This window comes from Hippoglossus stenolepis, chromosome 14, assembly GCF_022539355.2.
Source record: "Hippoglossus stenolepis isolate QCI-W04-F060 chromosome 14, HSTE1.2, whole genome shotgun sequence".
Taxonomy (NCBI): domain Eukaryota; kingdom Metazoa; phylum Chordata; class Actinopteri; order Pleuronectiformes; family Pleuronectidae; genus Hippoglossus; species Hippoglossus stenolepis.
In genome coordinates, this window is record NC_061496.1 from 9,067,199 (window position 1) to 9,083,390 (window position 16,192).

The 16,192-nt window shown below is 39.7% G+C and overlaps 1 protein-coding gene across 7 annotated transcripts in view; it reads right to left on the minus strand.

Annotated features, from left to right (window-relative positions):
• dazap1 (DAZ associated protein 1) overlaps positions 1-16,192 on the minus strand; it is a 25,805-nt gene continuing 9,613 nt past the window's right edge. For 3 of the 7 annotated variants that reach the window (XM_035175790.2, XM_035175786.2, XM_035175791.2), the window contains exons 3-12: positions 15,717-15,883; positions 15,172-15,237; positions 13,852-13,959; positions 13,575-13,623; positions 10,057-10,139; positions 6,842-6,989; positions 6,568-6,600; positions 5,665-5,835; positions 4,788-4,952; positions 1-882 (exon numbers count right to left, since the gene is read on the minus strand). In XM_035175790.2, the coding sequence (XP_035031681.1) occupies positions 713-882; positions 4,788-4,952; positions 5,665-5,835; positions 6,568-6,600; positions 6,842-6,989; positions 10,057-10,139; positions 13,575-13,623; positions 13,852-13,959; positions 15,172-15,237; positions 15,717-15,830 (1,107 nt within the window). In that variant the 5' untranslated portion in view covers positions 15,831-15,883 and the 3' untranslated portion in view covers positions 1-712. Of the gene's footprint in view, positions 883-2,137; positions 2,273-4,640; positions 4,665-4,787; positions 4,953-5,664; positions 5,836-6,567; positions 6,601-6,841; positions 6,990-10,056; positions 10,140-13,574; positions 13,624-13,851; positions 13,960-15,171; positions 15,238-15,716; positions 15,884-16,192 lie in introns of all 7 variants that reach the window. The other 4 variants (XM_047342771.1, XM_035175787.2, XM_035175788.2 and 1 more) reach the window with 4 other exon arrangements.

Consider the following 16,192-nt stretch of genomic DNA (forward strand, 5'->3'; position numbering starts at 1 on the left):
TCATTGTATCGATAAAACATTTATTTTTGTAATAATTTGTCCTTTTTTCTTTTTGCATAAGTGCAAAAAATGCACCCAAAACAGCCACCTGAGGGAAGTCTACATCTTTAAATAAAAAAACAAGCAAAGTGTACATTTATCGTACAAAATTCTCTTTTTAAAAAATTGCACAGTTCGTGTATAATATATATATATATAATTATAATCTCCATTTTAAACAAACTTTAAAGGCTCAGAAAGTAAACAAAATTCACCAAATGAAAAATAAAAACATTTTTTCCCTAGAATTTAAAGCTGAGGAAACTTGAGACCCTGTTTTCATTTGTGTCCACCATAAATATACATATTTATATGCAAGTCTCTTTACATATAGTCTCTGTGCTAGTGTTTGAACAGACAATCAAAATTATTGCAAAGTAGTTTAGTTCTACTATAAAACATGGGGAAGGACGTGGGGAAAAAGCTTCTTTCTGCTGAATCTTCCTTAACTTAGGCAAAACAAACCTGGGTTTCAATACACCCCTTTAGAATTAACTGGAATCCCTGCTTTCGTAAAAGGTTCCTGTTTCACAAACTGTGTGCATTCATCCCATAGAAGGATCCAGGACTCCAGTTTTGCTTTTTAGCGAAAACAAACATTTCCCTGACTTCTTCTTTTTTTTGTTGTTTTTGTTTTTCATCTTTACACAGCGCCAATTGCCAGAGGTGGCCGTCAGCGTCGATACGGGTGGAAGCCCTGTACGTTGTGGTTCTGCCCTCGGCCAAACGCATTGACGGCACTCTGGGCGTTGGCGGGCTGCACTGTCGGTGCCCCGTACGCAGCCGTTGGCTGGCTGGGGTCTGCGAAGCTGTGGCCGAAGGCTGTCAGGTCCTGGCCGTACCCTGAGGTGGAAAACAAAAAGGAGAGGGGAGCAGGGAGAAGAGGGTTTTAATGTCAGAGTCACCAGACATCGTTACAGAAAACACTTAGTCCTTTAAAAGTACTGATAAAGTGATCTGTGTAAAATACTCATAAGTTTGATGATGAGGCAAAAACCGCCATTTACCCTCACACCGTTATATTTACTGGTACGTGTCTGATGTTTGTAAGTGAAGCATTTTCATTCTTGATGATTATTGTGCTGTGGCTACTGAAAATACTGGGATGTGACATTACATCATAAATTATTGTATAGTATCGGGAAATTTGATTTAAATTTGTAATTAAGTTGAGGAAAATGATGTGGAGAACACACACAGCGTTCTTCGGTTTTAACACTAGATGGCGCAAACGGACAAGGGCCATCCAGGGAAAGAAACTAAACTGCCTGTAAAAGCTGCAGCAGCAACTGTCCAGACCAAAGGGACATCATGGTTAAAATATGGCTGATTTGTTAACTACCAGATGACTGGATGGATTAAAAACACAGTTGCAGCCAAATCTTTCCAGCATCTTGCTGATAATCGGTTATTTTCCTGCCCTGGTAACATTCTCTTAGAACTAGACTCTTGTGATTTGTAAATGTCACCAATAAATACTGGAGTACAGAGAGTTATAAATAACTGGAGTGGAAAGAGAAGAGGCAGAAAAAGTGAAAGAAAAGACAATTTGAAAAAGCATTGGTTTTGAGGTGCTCAAACAGGGAGCAGTCCCGACAGGAGCATCAGACACAAGAATCTGAGAGAGATTGAAAATTGACTGGCATCGTGTCCTTCTTTAAATCTTCTTTCCTTTCTCACCCCTTGAGCTACAATGTGGAGACAGTACATGGGGTAAAAACAACGGGTGAATGGACTGCGCTGCTGCACAGAGACAACTGAACCATGAACAGATTTTCTGACAATTAGATCATCCTTTTATAATCAGCAAAGCAATGCGGACAGTGAGGAAACAAAGAAAGGAGGACATGGTCTGTCTTGGTATAGTAAAACCACAGCCCCTAAGGGAGATGGCATGCTCAAGCTCAAAATGCCAAATTTCTCTGGCTGTGTTTTACTATACAAGAGTACACACAGTAATTTGTATGTACATGCAAAATGTACATGCAAAATACTAAACACAGAGCAAAAAATAAAAGAGGCAGGGCTGGGTTGCAGCTCTATAAACTCTACAGGACTTAAAAAATGCTTCTTTGGAGAAGACGATGCTGGCACCTACCTGCACTATATCCTCCCTGCTCATCCTGACCATAACTGTGAGAAGGACGCGTTGGTCCGTAGGCAGAGGGGTCCTGAGGGTAGTTACCCAAGCCTATCAATGAGATGAGGAGACCAGGTTGACTGAACCCAGATACTGTTGGCCGACTACTTTACATAGTTCCCCCCTTAATGAGCTTTAAGAGCTTTACACTCAGTTACTGGGTCTGCACTACAGCACTGCTCAGCTTCATCTGGAAGTCAAAACAAAATGGAGTGTGAGTTTGTGAGCTGTCTGCTAGCACGCCTGACTTTGAATATAATCATGCCAGCCTCGTCTCAGGAAATCTTGTAAAATGCGCATGATATGCTGGTAGATGCCAAAAACATGAGAAATGTTTTCACACAAAGAAAATATTATGAGAAGAGGGCAAATAAAAGCAGGGACTAGCGCAACCACACCAGCAGTTTTGCATGTCGTACTGAATAAAATATGTCTTGTATACACGCCACAGAAATTTTCCAAAGCAGACCATCAATTTCTAGATTAATTTCCCATCTTCCAAGCCACCCTTGGTTTGCATTCATTTCAGCACACTGTAAAAATCTACGTGAATTGTCTTGAAACTTGTTTCTAATTGGCAGCATGTCAGGTATCTTTCTGTCAAATAACATGACTGTTGTGTGCTTAGTAAGGCCAAAAATTATATCAAAATAAAATTTGAGGTAGATAAACTATGTGTTATATCTCCTCGCTGTGTTATATTGGTATATATTATGCATATTATATATATATTTAAACTTAGCAATAAAGGACTCCACTGGTGAGATTTTAAGATTTAAAAGATTTAAAATTAAACAACAAACATGACGTTTTGCAGTCATCTCTCAATATTTACAAAAGAGGTTTGACAAGAAAAGTCAACAATACACTGGGATGAATAACCAACCAAGTTTCAAGTTTCACGTTGTACTGTAATGAAAGTCAAGTCATGAGGAAGGGAATTATTGAGAAAATAATTTGTCATTAATAAATTTACATGCAAAACCACAGGTTAGATCCTTACTCTAATGACAACCAATATATTTAGACTGTTTAACTCCACAGAAGCCAAACTTAACTTTAACCTTAACAAACTTACTTTATTTTCCTAACCTCACGTGAAAGCATCATATCCAGTGGCTACAGTTGTCAGAAACGTTCATGTTAGGGGTGTGTGATTTCTCTGCACAACACCGACATCATCTGGGATTTTCTGCCCATTTCCCAAAACCATAGTGACTCTGTGCTGCCATCACTGGACTAAACGCCAGACGACACTAAATGCAGAAAGCTGGATGGAAGAGAAGCACAAGCAGGAAAACACTGAACAAGATGGACACCTGTCGTGACTGACAGCGACCACATGACTGCTTCAGATGTAGATCCGGCAGTGTGAAGCAGCTGTAAGCCAAATCAGAGGTTTCTGAATTAAAATCTGACTCTTATCTGTAATTATGTTGTCTAAAGGGCGAATGTTCGATGAAGACAAAGCTTGTTCCTTTTCCCTGGATGCTGGTTAGTTTTCACATTATTTCAGTCTTTCGTTTGGTTTAGGGCTGAAAACCTTTATTCTACACAATCAGAAAAAGGTGCCCCTCCATTTGTTTTCAATATAGAAATGAATAAAGCACATCATCATCTACGTTCAGTGATGTGGCTTGATGAAACGTGTAATTTTCAAGTCCCTGCATGCTGAGTGAAATTTGGCAGAGTTAATCAGCTCAGGGGAGATTCAGGAGAAACAATAATCAGGGCCTAACCCAGTCCAAAGGTAATATTTGACCAGACTAACAGTCCAGTTCAGAGACCACAAAGACTGAAAGGAAATCTTACAGACATATTGGTAAAAAAAATGACTTGGCCAGAACTTTAATATCTTTACATATCTACAGGGCACAGGAGGGAAATTCACAAATTGAACACAAGCATGGAAATCTCTAGACTCTAGAGAGAGAAACTGATGGACAAGTTGAAAATCTTTGATAGGTAACTTGGCAGGTTGGACATGCCTTTTTCCAGAAATAACACGGGCCTAATATTGTCATGCTGGTGCTCTTTTATGGCAATCGTGCCAAGTCCAGGAAAAGAAACCAGCAAAGTCACAGACAGGGAGGAAGAGAAACAGGAGGTGGAGGCGAGAGAAATGAAAAGAGGAGTATTTGATTCAAGTAAAATAAATAAAATCAGTCAGGAGACGGATGCACTCCCTTAAAAATAAACATAAAATAAAAATGCAAAACAAAAACAAAAAAAACATTGCAAGACAGGATGATCTAATTCAAACCCACCAAGACCTACCAATCTTTTTTACCAATCCACAGCCAGGCTGGAAAAACCTGACAGAAATGCCTGCTGAAGACTCCGGGATGTGGTGAAGCTTCAGCAGCATCTTTACAGTAGAGGCAGAGGGGTTCATGTATGCAGGAAGCATGTATGCATGTGTAGCTGTTCAAGCTAAATGGAACCAAGAGCGAGCTCCTGCTTGTTTTACAATCCAAAATATGAACTTAAATGAGCTGTAGTTGCACCCGTTAAATACTGAGGGAGATGGGCAGGGCAGAGGGGTCGATTCAAATTAAATGGGAGAGAAAGGGGCAGCAAACTTTTCTGTGCACAAGGTTTTTCTTACCATACTGGCTATAAGGGAAGTCGGGCTGCCCGGTGGGAGCTTTGCTCAAGTCCTGAGTTGGTGTGGTGGCAGGGGCAAAGCCCAGAGGTGCAGCTCCTGGAGTTGTGGGCGGAGGAGGAACTTGTGGAGCATACTGGTCTGCTTGGGGTGTGCCGAAACTGTAACCTGTTCGATAGGAACAAGATTATAATGATGATTTCTTCATTTCATTAATGTTGTACATTATAACAGGAGAATACTAATTATCTTCGACACAAAGTCATTGACTTGAGCAAAATATACTTCAGTTGCATTTTGAATATTTAAATAATCCAGTTGACCATACGATCACCTGAAATCTGTAAATAGTGTAAATATTTATCAATTAATCCACCAAATCTAATCTCATTATAGGCTGTAAAAATACAAGTTGTGCAACCACGTCTTTTTATAGGACCAGCTGCCAATTGAATTGTCCCTACTCTGTCAACACACTTGAAACAAATAAGTCTGGATTTCTTTTCCACTTTTTGTTGGTCTATGATTTACATAACTCAGCTTGGTCTGCTAACAGGTTGAACTGGATCAAGGTAATAATCCACCACGCAGGCTTCTTTTTAAGCAGCAGTTCATGAAACACAGCAATCTGTCCCTGTCTGATAAGATGGAGGTTCCTCCCTGACCACAGCAACAGCAAAGCTGCTAAGAAAACCTGTCATGGATTCATTTTACACATTTTACATGCCCCCCCCCCTTCTAATAAAAATATAGGAATATCAGATTTAAGAAACTCCTCATACTAATTCGCAGTGTTATCCTTACATATGCCATATTATCTGTTTGCACGTTGTAGTGATGTCAAAGCAGCAGCAAAGTGTAATGAGCGAGTGCTACTGACCAAACTGAGGTGCTGTGCTGTAGCCCTGTTGAGGGTAGCCCTGAGGTGCAGCAAAGCCACCCGCTGGGGATGTGACCAGGAATGCGTTGAAAGGTGATGGAGGCTGTGTGGGTGTCCCCCGGCCTGCAGTCAATGGAGGTACATACCCGCCTTCTCCAACAGAGAACAGAACTAGGTAATATGTATGATTTATATAAATATCTGTTTATATACACACATGATTAAACAGACAGGCAATAACAGGAAGAATGAAAGGTTCCAGGACAGATGTATGCAAACAACATTAGTTTCAAATTTGTTATGGTTTTAATAAACAGCTGAATTAAACACAAAAGGTTTTAAAAAACTGCATTTGAAGGTTGCTATCTGAAGCTGAGTGACAGTGAGGTATCCTTTGAGTGAGCACAGGGCCGACACTGCAGTGAGTCCTGCAGGTTGACCCGGAGGTGGTGATATGAAACCGAGCCTGACCAATAGCAGAGGGAGGCCGGAATACATTCAAGGCTGCCATCTGTCTCAAATAGAAAAATATCAGCAGCCTCAGCCATTATGAATCAGTGATAACACGCGCTGCTAACTGTCACCAGCCCATTGGCCTCCCTCAATGCAGGCTCTCTCCTTTAGAGATAAGAGCAGATCACATGGCACACACACACACACACACACACACACACACACACACACACACACACACACACACACACACACACACACACACACACACACACACACACACACACACACACACACACACACACACACACACACACACACACACACACACACACACACCTATCTGCAGTTTGATCAATTCACTGTTGTGCAACATGAAAAAAAAACGAATTCTTTAGACTGGAAAGACAAGATATTTTCTGTGTGGTAGAATAGAGGTACAACACCTACCTATGGGCTGGCCAGTGGTCGACACCCACACTCCTTCAAAAAGAGAGAAAGAAAATTTAGACTGAGGACAACACTGATGCCTGAGATATGCAATGTTCACATAATTCAGTTCAAACATTCAGTTCAAACATTCAAACAGAGAGAACAACCAGTGACCACCCTGCACAAGGTTAATGTTAGAGGAGAGGATTAAACACATTAAAACAGTTACTACTGGGTTTTCCTCTGAACAAAGAGTCTCACTCGCTCTGCTCTGGGACGTGTTCCCACTCACCCTGTGGCCCGTATGGCTGTTGCCAGCCCTGGGCAGGCTGTGCTGTCCAACCATTAGCTGCACTCAAGATGCCCCTGGGCGCCCACTGGCCAGGGCCAAGCTGGCCAGGAGCTTTGCTGTCACGAGGTTCAGCCTTCTTTACTTCCACCTGGACAAAGGACAAGGAGGGCACGTTTGGCAACACCAGTGTAAGATCTAGACGACCCTCACCTAGACAGACCTCTCCTAGCCCTGATAGTCAATCTCAACATTTTGGGCCAGGTTGAAAACGTTTCACTCTATGTTTATCAGAATAATGTGGGGCAGCTATGTTAATTAATATTACTGTGTAGCCTGGAGAGATGTACAGCTATGTGTCTCAGGTACTAATTATCAAGCAGGAATTTCAGAGTGCCCAAAAATCAGATTACAAAGACAGTACACATGAATTACAGTTTTTTTAAATTGTGGCTTTTTATAATGTACCTGAGAAACATAGATTTCTTTTTTTGTTCCTCAAATGAATTGCCCTTTATATATGATAAAGACGTCTAATGGAAGGTCATGACTTACCTTTCTCCAGCTAATGCTTACAAAGAATATCTCATTTTTATTTTATCAGAATAAGTTTTTTGGAGGGGGAGGGGTGTAGAGAGAAATCTGTATCTCAGTTCTAACAGAATATAAAGTAAACATGCAGATAGTACAAATGAACAGTCTTTTCAATCTAAAACTGAATCTTCATACTGTGTCAAAGGTGAGAAAATAGTGACTGATACAGTTTGACACCAATATAATGTCAAATTATACTGTCAACTAAATCAAAAGTATCCTAATGTTAGAATTAAGACTTAGTTTATGTTTATGTTGAAATGTTACTTGGCTTATTCAGGGGTCGTTGTCTTACACTGTTATTTTATTAATGCTCAGAAACTGACTATTTATCCACTTCTTTACTTTTATTTCAGTTTTATATATTGTCCGATGTCAACGTTTGATGCCTTGAGTCAATTTAAAATGAATTGCCCCAATAAGAAAACTTTCTTGACTGTAACTAGGCAAAGCTACCAGCCGTTAACCAGAGCAAAGAAACAGGCTGAGACTAAGGGGGAGCCAACCAGAAATAGACTGAGAGGTTGAGTTATTGGGGTCACCTTGCGGGAGGAAAACGAATCACAAATTCCTCCCCGCTTTAAGGTGGTGCCACCTTCCCCAGCCTCCTCTTCCTTCTCTGTCGACCTAATTACATGCACATGTTTCCGGCAGTGGCCTCGCCGCCGCCGGCAGCTACCTGAGCGCTTTCTCCCGTGGGCATCACAGCTACGAGTGATGGATACCATGACTTCTGCACAGTCCCCAACAGCAGAACTGGGATTTGTCCCACAGTTTGATGTGCTCCAATTTCTAATTTCGTAACTCATATCTCCCAGGCTCCCACAAGTCCCAGCGTAAGGTAATGTCAAGTCAAGAACAATGGATTAAGTCGAGCCTTGATTCATGCTGAAAAACCAGGGCAAAGTCAAGGGGGGCGAGTACACACTGGAGAGTACACAGGTTGGGCTGAAGCTGTTACCAAGGAAATGGGATTGAGATCATCACTGTAATAATCTGGGACATTTAAATAAAAATAAATCTTGTTCTGCTTCGCTATATCTTTGATCAGCATGACGGAAATCCTGCTGAAACATGTCTGAGGTGAGTTCTGACATATTTTTTTATTATCAAATTAAAGGGTGATTGGTAGCTGGTTTGACATTTTTTACTTGTAATATTAGTTTGTTAAACTGCTGTAGGAAATCACAACAGCCATGGTGTACATCTGCCTTGGGGACATTTGTTAGGTGTCATTCCCTAATTCAGACCTGACGCCCTTCTTTCCTCATCTTTCTACTGTCCACTCTCAAATAAAAAGACTCCAAATATACAACCAGCACTGTGTGCAGAAACACCACAATAACTATCACTTTTCCCCAAAAAGGGAGAATACTTTAATATTGTCAATAAGAAATTAAAAATAACTGCTGAAATATACACAGAGGATTTCAGTGTTCGGAGACAAATATTTAAGATACTTAACGCAGCCATTTTAAGATCAAGGACAGACGCAGGAGACATATGATGATATGACTGAGAGAATATAACTACACTGTGAAATTTCTTATGCCCACAAATCAATGAGACTGTCTCTCTGCTGGTTTCTCTGTATTTATTATTAAAGCTGCTAATTAAAAAAAATAATTTGGGAAAATTAGGGGTTTATAATGAATGAGCACTTAATACTACTTTAAACCGAAGTGGTGGACCAATCCTTGTAGGATGCATGAAAACACGCAGCATGGTTTTGTTTTGTTTTCTGCTGAGGTTCCCAGCAGGTGTGTGGTGTTTGCCAGGAGGTTATTAAGTGAGTTTAAATCCTGCGCCATAGTGAAGTTATTGTCTTTTCCCAGATGGACAGATTACCTGACACTGTCTGAATTGTCTTTGAGCTGAAAAACCTCATCCATCTGGTGCAGCCGCTGAGTTAAAGTCAACACTAAGTGAACTGCATATATTACTGTGCCTGATCCTAAACCGCACTTTAGATACTTCTGATTCTTTTAAAAAACCTGAAATTTAAAATGGTCAAAACTGGGGGACACAGTATGGAGATTCTTTAACTGAGGTCACTGGGTTGAGCTTTTTCTTTAAAATTTTCAAAAAATGAAATAAATAAATAAAACAAAACATGTTGACGTGTAAGTGACCTGCCAACAAAAATATCAGAAAACAAAAGAAACAGAACAGAATTGGACCAATCCTTTAGGTGATTCTGTGAAATTCAGCCTTAACTTTTATTATTATTTTTCATTTTAATGGCAAATCAAAAGCCAGAAAACAGTTTGATTTAGAAGTTTTTAGTACAATTTAAGAAACCTAAGACATCCTAAAGGAGTGGTCAGTATAAACAAAGCCTTGGGTGACAGCTCAAACTGTAATATAACAGCATTTGTCAAGCATTAGTGGCTTTAGAAACTATGAGATCAATAGAGTGAGCAAGATTGGATGAGACATGTCAGCAGCCTGATTATTCTGTGATTTAAAATGCTAAATTTGTGCCATATAATGTTACAGTCACTGATGGAAAGCCACTGGAAATTTTACTTGAACAAAATACATCAGCATCGTGGTAAAATTCTTACTGTGTCACCCAAGCCTCCGTTTGATCTTAAGGGTAAAATAAAACTACAACTACACACTTTTTTGCCCATGATGTCGTGAAAATGCATGTTGACAGCCTGGTCCACTGATTGTTCGGCCTCGAAAGTAATAAATCCAAAACCTAGCCAACGACCAAGAGTGAATCAAGGTAGCAGGGGGGTTGTGACAACACAAGATGAAGAACAGTATTGGGCTCCAGCAGAGTGAGGATCCGTCAAGACTGAGCAAGAGGCTCCTGGGGTTCGGATGATGTCGCAGACTTGCAGAACAACACAAATCCAAGACTAAGGCCTGGAGGGATTGAGGGGAAACTTCTCTTTACTGTGCAGAGAAATATTTTGTGAATACAGAATACAGGAGGGTTTAACTGCTCAACATGCAGAATGACAGGTGCAGTGTTTGATTTCACGTGAAATGTCAGAGAACAATGAGGTCACTCTTTCGCCCTCTAACATTGATAAATGCCAATTGAACCAATACCACGTTGTGTTACTTCATGCTGTTTCATCCAAACCCCACCTTGATCTGTCCCTTGGTATATTGCTTTGGAGCACACTCTCGCAGCAGCCATTGTTAATGCATCACAAAAATATGGAGAAACACAAACTGTAGAATGCCTAAAGCTTTCTCCAAGCTTTCCCAATTTCAGTATTTTTACTTTTGAGTCAGCCAGGATAAGCCTAAAATGGACAATTAAAATATTGTTCACAACAATAACACAAAGATATAGGCCATGACTGGTTTCCCAAAGTGACAAGTTGTTGATTTTGCTCAAGAGTTTTCATGGGGGGTACACAACGTTCATCAACAAGAAGCCCAAAGTTTACAGATTTCTTGTTGCAGCAGCACCGACCGCTCAGTAAACTACTCAATCTGTAACAGAACTTTTTCAGTGTTAGCAGGCCGCCTCGCGCTGCAGTGATCTACTTTCAACTTGATTAACTTTCCGCCGTGGCAGAATTGGGTTGTGTGCAGATCTCTACTTGGGGACTTAACCTCAATCCAACGGAACCTCCTGTGAGACAACTGAAATTTGGAGACCTATAGTAACATGCCAAGCGTTTCCCCAGCCTCACGATCCATCGCTATTAATAACATCTGTCATTGACCCGTCCTTCAACTAAATATAAAACCAAGTTGACACATTAAATTTTGACATATCTTGGTTACACTGACTCGGCGACACTGGAATTGATAATTGACTCTAATCAGATATCAGCTACAGATGAAACTCATGGGTTATAAATAATTTGACATGAATGAAACTTGACGTGGACCAGCCGTCATTCAGACGACTACACACGGAACAGGAACATAATTTAATAATAATATATGAAAAGATTCAACGACTTTTCAAGTAATAGCTCAATCGACCTAATTTTTTGGCAAAAAGTGTGACAGTCAAATCATTATTTTAGTATCTTTTTACTGAAAAAATGTTATGTGAATATTTTCATGATTTCTTACTTTTCTACAGTAAACTAACTATATTTGCCTTGTGGACTGTTTGTCAGACAAATCTGACACTTGAAAATCTAATGGAGATTTCTCACTTCATTTATTGACCAAACAATTAATTGATTTACAATCTATTGTTTGGCCATATCCCCTAATAACTAAAAATCTTAAATTCAGAGGATGCAAGTGAACATCGGCTGTGAGTCAATACACACAGATTTAAAATGAAGACTTCAATGGCTCAAATAACATCTCTCTGTAATTACTGGCAACATTTAAGCTTTAGCCCAGTTAACAGTTTGATGCAACTTTGTGTACGCCCCATTGTGACCAAGTGAAAAATCTGAGTGCTTTTACATTTGGCCTGTACCTCTGTGCTACCAGTCAATGCACAGTAACCTAAAGGAGAAAAGACAAATCTTAAAGAGACACAGTTAATCACATTCAAACCATTCACAAGGAGAAGGGGGACAGAAGAAAGGAAAATAGAAAAGGGCTTACTTACAAAAATACTTAACTCTCTACATACGGGAAAACACACACTAGGTCGTTTAAGATAAATGTATCAAGTACGTCTAAATCAGGGTAAAGAAAACTTACGCCAATATTCAAAGACTAATGGTTTTAGTAAAAGAAATTATTTACACTATCAAAGATTATGTAATGGTTGTTACAGATGCAATACATCATGTTAAATTCCAATGACAAACTATTCTGGGTTTCTCCCAACAGAGAATGTATGGTGTTTTAAAGGAAGAGCAGTGATACATGTTGTGGGTCAGTGGCCACTACATCATGGCTATGTAGGACAAATGCAGATGAGACAGCTGTGACTGTAACTCAGCAAGCAGAGACTGACACCAACACCGCCGGTGGCACGGGTCTGATTCCCAGTGAGGCCATCCATGCTTAAAGTGTCGGCACATGTCAGACACTCAGGATACATTTAGGATTTATCTGGACAAACCTTTCTGAGATATTAATGTCCGTCACCGCTACTGTCAGGAATCATGTTGAAAAGATTTCTGGAGTATGAAAGGACACGTAAAACATTTTAATTATTCCATTTGTTGATAAGAGATAAGAGTTTTTAATTATAATCACCTTCAGTGACCTCGATGGAACCGGTCTCTGCGAAGGACAAATATTCCCGTTCTCAATATACCAGATGCATGTTGTGAGCACCTACTTTTTGTTCTTCAGTTAGTGAGTCTCGTTGCGTCCAAAAACTCATTTTTACAACTTTCAAATTAAACTTCTTCCATTTCATAGGTTTAAGTGAAGATTTTCTAGCATTGAAAAATCTACATACATCTACAAAATCCAGCAAACTGTCTGTCTGTATATTAAGCGTATATCTCAAAATGTTCATCTTATCGGCTTCACACTTGGCATGTGTATTCTTAATGGACCAAGGACCAAGGATCTGCAGCTGTATTGTAATCTGCTCTACTGTGTGTGGCATCCCTTATTGTTAAAAGGTTTAATTCTGGAATTGAAACTGTTAATTCAATAATCAATTATGCGCCAGAAAATTATTCACAATTATTAAAAATTATCCAACAACATAATTGAGAAATTTATAAGCAAATGTGCAAAAATGTGTCTGGGTGTGGTCTGTCAATATGAGTATGTTAATATGGGTTTGAGAAAAAATGTGACTTGAGAATGATTTATTTCCAGAAAAAAACGTAACCAAGTAGATAAGTGTGTTAGAAACAGACTGGAATTGTCCCACAAGGTCAGGTGGGACACGGCAAGATACCATCTGTTCATGTTGGACTGAGTGTACGGCCATCAAGGCTGCTAAAGAATTTAATGTTCTTGACCTGGGAGTGATTTATTTGTCACTGCAGTTATTGTCCACGGTAATGACTTTGTACGGGTTTCATTTAGCACGCTTCTATTGCATTTTGTGTTTTATTGTGTGCCTTTACCATACATAAATTGCTGTTAAGGGTTACAGTGTTTTAATTGAATTGAACATCTGGGGCTGAAGGGGCTTTTTTTTCTCTTTGGGCCAGAATAGTTTGTCATGAGATTTAAGATGGTACGGTATGGGGAGGGGAGAGAAAAAAAAAACGGGATCAGCTTTTACCTCGGGGCCTCTGCTTCTCCGCATCATAGATCATTACCACCTCTGTGACCTTGAAAGGGACAAAGGGAAACAGTGGCTCCATTTAGCAAACCAGGCAGGGTGCTTTCTTATTCCAATTAAAATATTCAGCCTCAATTTGGTCAAATAAATACTTGTAATATTACAATCCCACAATATTTATATACTGTAGTATTGACCCTGTTCAATGTCACATCCATTCAAGCAGTCTTTAATGATGATGTGAACTGACTTGCATTGTGTGCTTGGCAATACTCACCACTCCAAATCTATTGAAATAGTCCCTGAGTTCAGGCTCGCCGCAGTTATGGGGGATTCCACCTACAAATATCTTCTTTGATTTATTGCTATCGGCTTTGCTGCCCTTCTGAAAGAAAACAGGGAGTGTATGCATTTCAGTGTCTGTTGAAGGATCACTCTGAGAGGGGGCCAGTTAGCCATCATCTATTCAGACAGTGCAGAAGAAATTAGGTTCTCCTCTTGCCCTGGGGTATAATTCTTAACATGTCATGTCAATGCAAACACTGGTCTCCACAGATCAGAGAACACGGCTTCCTCCACTTACTCTCTACCACTGAGCATTGCTGTGCACTGCACAGGCTAGATGCTGCTTACAACGATTTTTACCAGTTACGTCTTCTGCTTTGTTAGTAAAACATTCAGCACCAACTACATGACTTAAACTCAGTGAAAGGAGTTCCAGTAGGGGGGAGAGAGCCTTATTTATAAAAGCATCTGACATACAAAGCCTGTGCTTTCAGCCAAATTTGTGACTTAAAAAAAATGTTTTAATGACAGCAGCGGCAGAATAATAAAACCCTTGGCTGCCCAAAGGGACAAAATGACTATAATAGAGCTGCAGGGGCTTGATAGCATTGTTGATCGACCCACAAATTGCCCAAGTTGGTGCAGAGATTTTTGCCTGACAAAACGTTCACTGCTGAAAGGCAATTTCTTGTATCATAATAGCTTGCTTTTCTTTTAATCTTTATGTGTTTTCACAGTTTTATTCAAAGAGAAGACACTTGCAAGGAAAAAATATTATATCTTAACTTCATCAAGAAAACTGCAGCATCAGAACGAAATAATGCAAAGATACAATTATAATTCCAATATTTAGCATGGGGACACAGGGCGATGACAACGTCATGAGTCATTTTATCATCATCTGGAAAAATTGTGACGTTATTACGGGTCAATACCAGGCTATTGTATGTTCTAACAGAGATCTGCTGAAATTGTTGCAGTCTCTTGGTCACAAATAGAGGTCGATACAAGACGTACGTTCTTTAACGCTTCTGTGATTTATCAAAGCCCCAAACCAATTCCAAGGACTCTCAAGGGTATAACGGCTGGTCATTGTGATCTTAACAATAAAAAAATCCCAGTCTTTTACAAAAAAACTAAGTATCTGAAAATAAAATGAAGGTTAAAGTCAGAGCGATTTTATTAATGAAGCTCAAGATCTCCGAATTCAACCTCATGAGGAGGAGGGGTTGGTGAGACTGACGGCCTTTAGCCTTAGTCCAGCAGAAACACCTAGCCTTGCCTTCGCCATAAGAAATCAGATTCCTCTTACCCAGCCCTCTTTGGTTCGAGTCTTTTCAGGCTGCATCCCCCTGGGAGTGCATGGCTTCGGGTCAATCTGACAGCAGAGAGAGAGAAAAACGTTTTCTCTAAGTAAAGGTACCTTAAAATGTGTATATTTAAGTACCTAACACAACAGGGTAAGGACATACACTCATAACAATATGTGGCCAAAGTTTATGCTTTTCTCTGCCTCAGTCAAAATATCCAATGGGGCAAGATGTAGTTCATGAGGGAGCTGCAAATGACACAATAAATCGAAAGGAGAAACTAGATTGACAACACTTTCTTTTCAGCCATCTATGACAATTCCAACCGTTGGTGCCAATATTGGTTATTATCTTTGAACAGGTAAGTCTTGTTGGGCAAGCAAATATCAGTCTTCATCATCTGTACTATTGGCTGCAGGCAAGTACAATCTAAAATTCTCCATGAATAACTTCTAACTACTGAGGATGATGACATACAGTTACTAAGCGTTGGCAGATTACTCAGCTTGATTTGACTATCTGATACTTTGATTTTTTAAATACTCACATTTCTTCCATCAAGATTATGCGGCTTTGTCTCCAGCACTGTCCGTACACAATTGGGGTCTTTGAATTTGACAAAGCCGAAGCCTCGCGACTGATTTGTAGTTTTGTCCTTCATGATGACACAATCTACTACTTCCCCGTACTGTGAGAAGTAGTTTCTAAGTGTCTCTGAGAAGAGAAAGAAAGGACCACCAAAAATAAGCACAGATTTATACAGTAATATTGCAAATGTGTTAATTTAAAGATTGAACCTAGCCCACTTTGGCTCCTGAACACAAAGAAGTGATGATTTACAGCACTTGTACTATAATTACAATAAATTATACTATTAAAATATCGTCAGCAACCTGCACCACAACTGCAACTAAAACTATGACACACTGGGAACCGTCATTCAGTGACCTTGATTTTGTCTTTTGACAGAATATTGTGGATTATATCAATGTTTTTATAGGGAAACAATTTCAACTCACATAT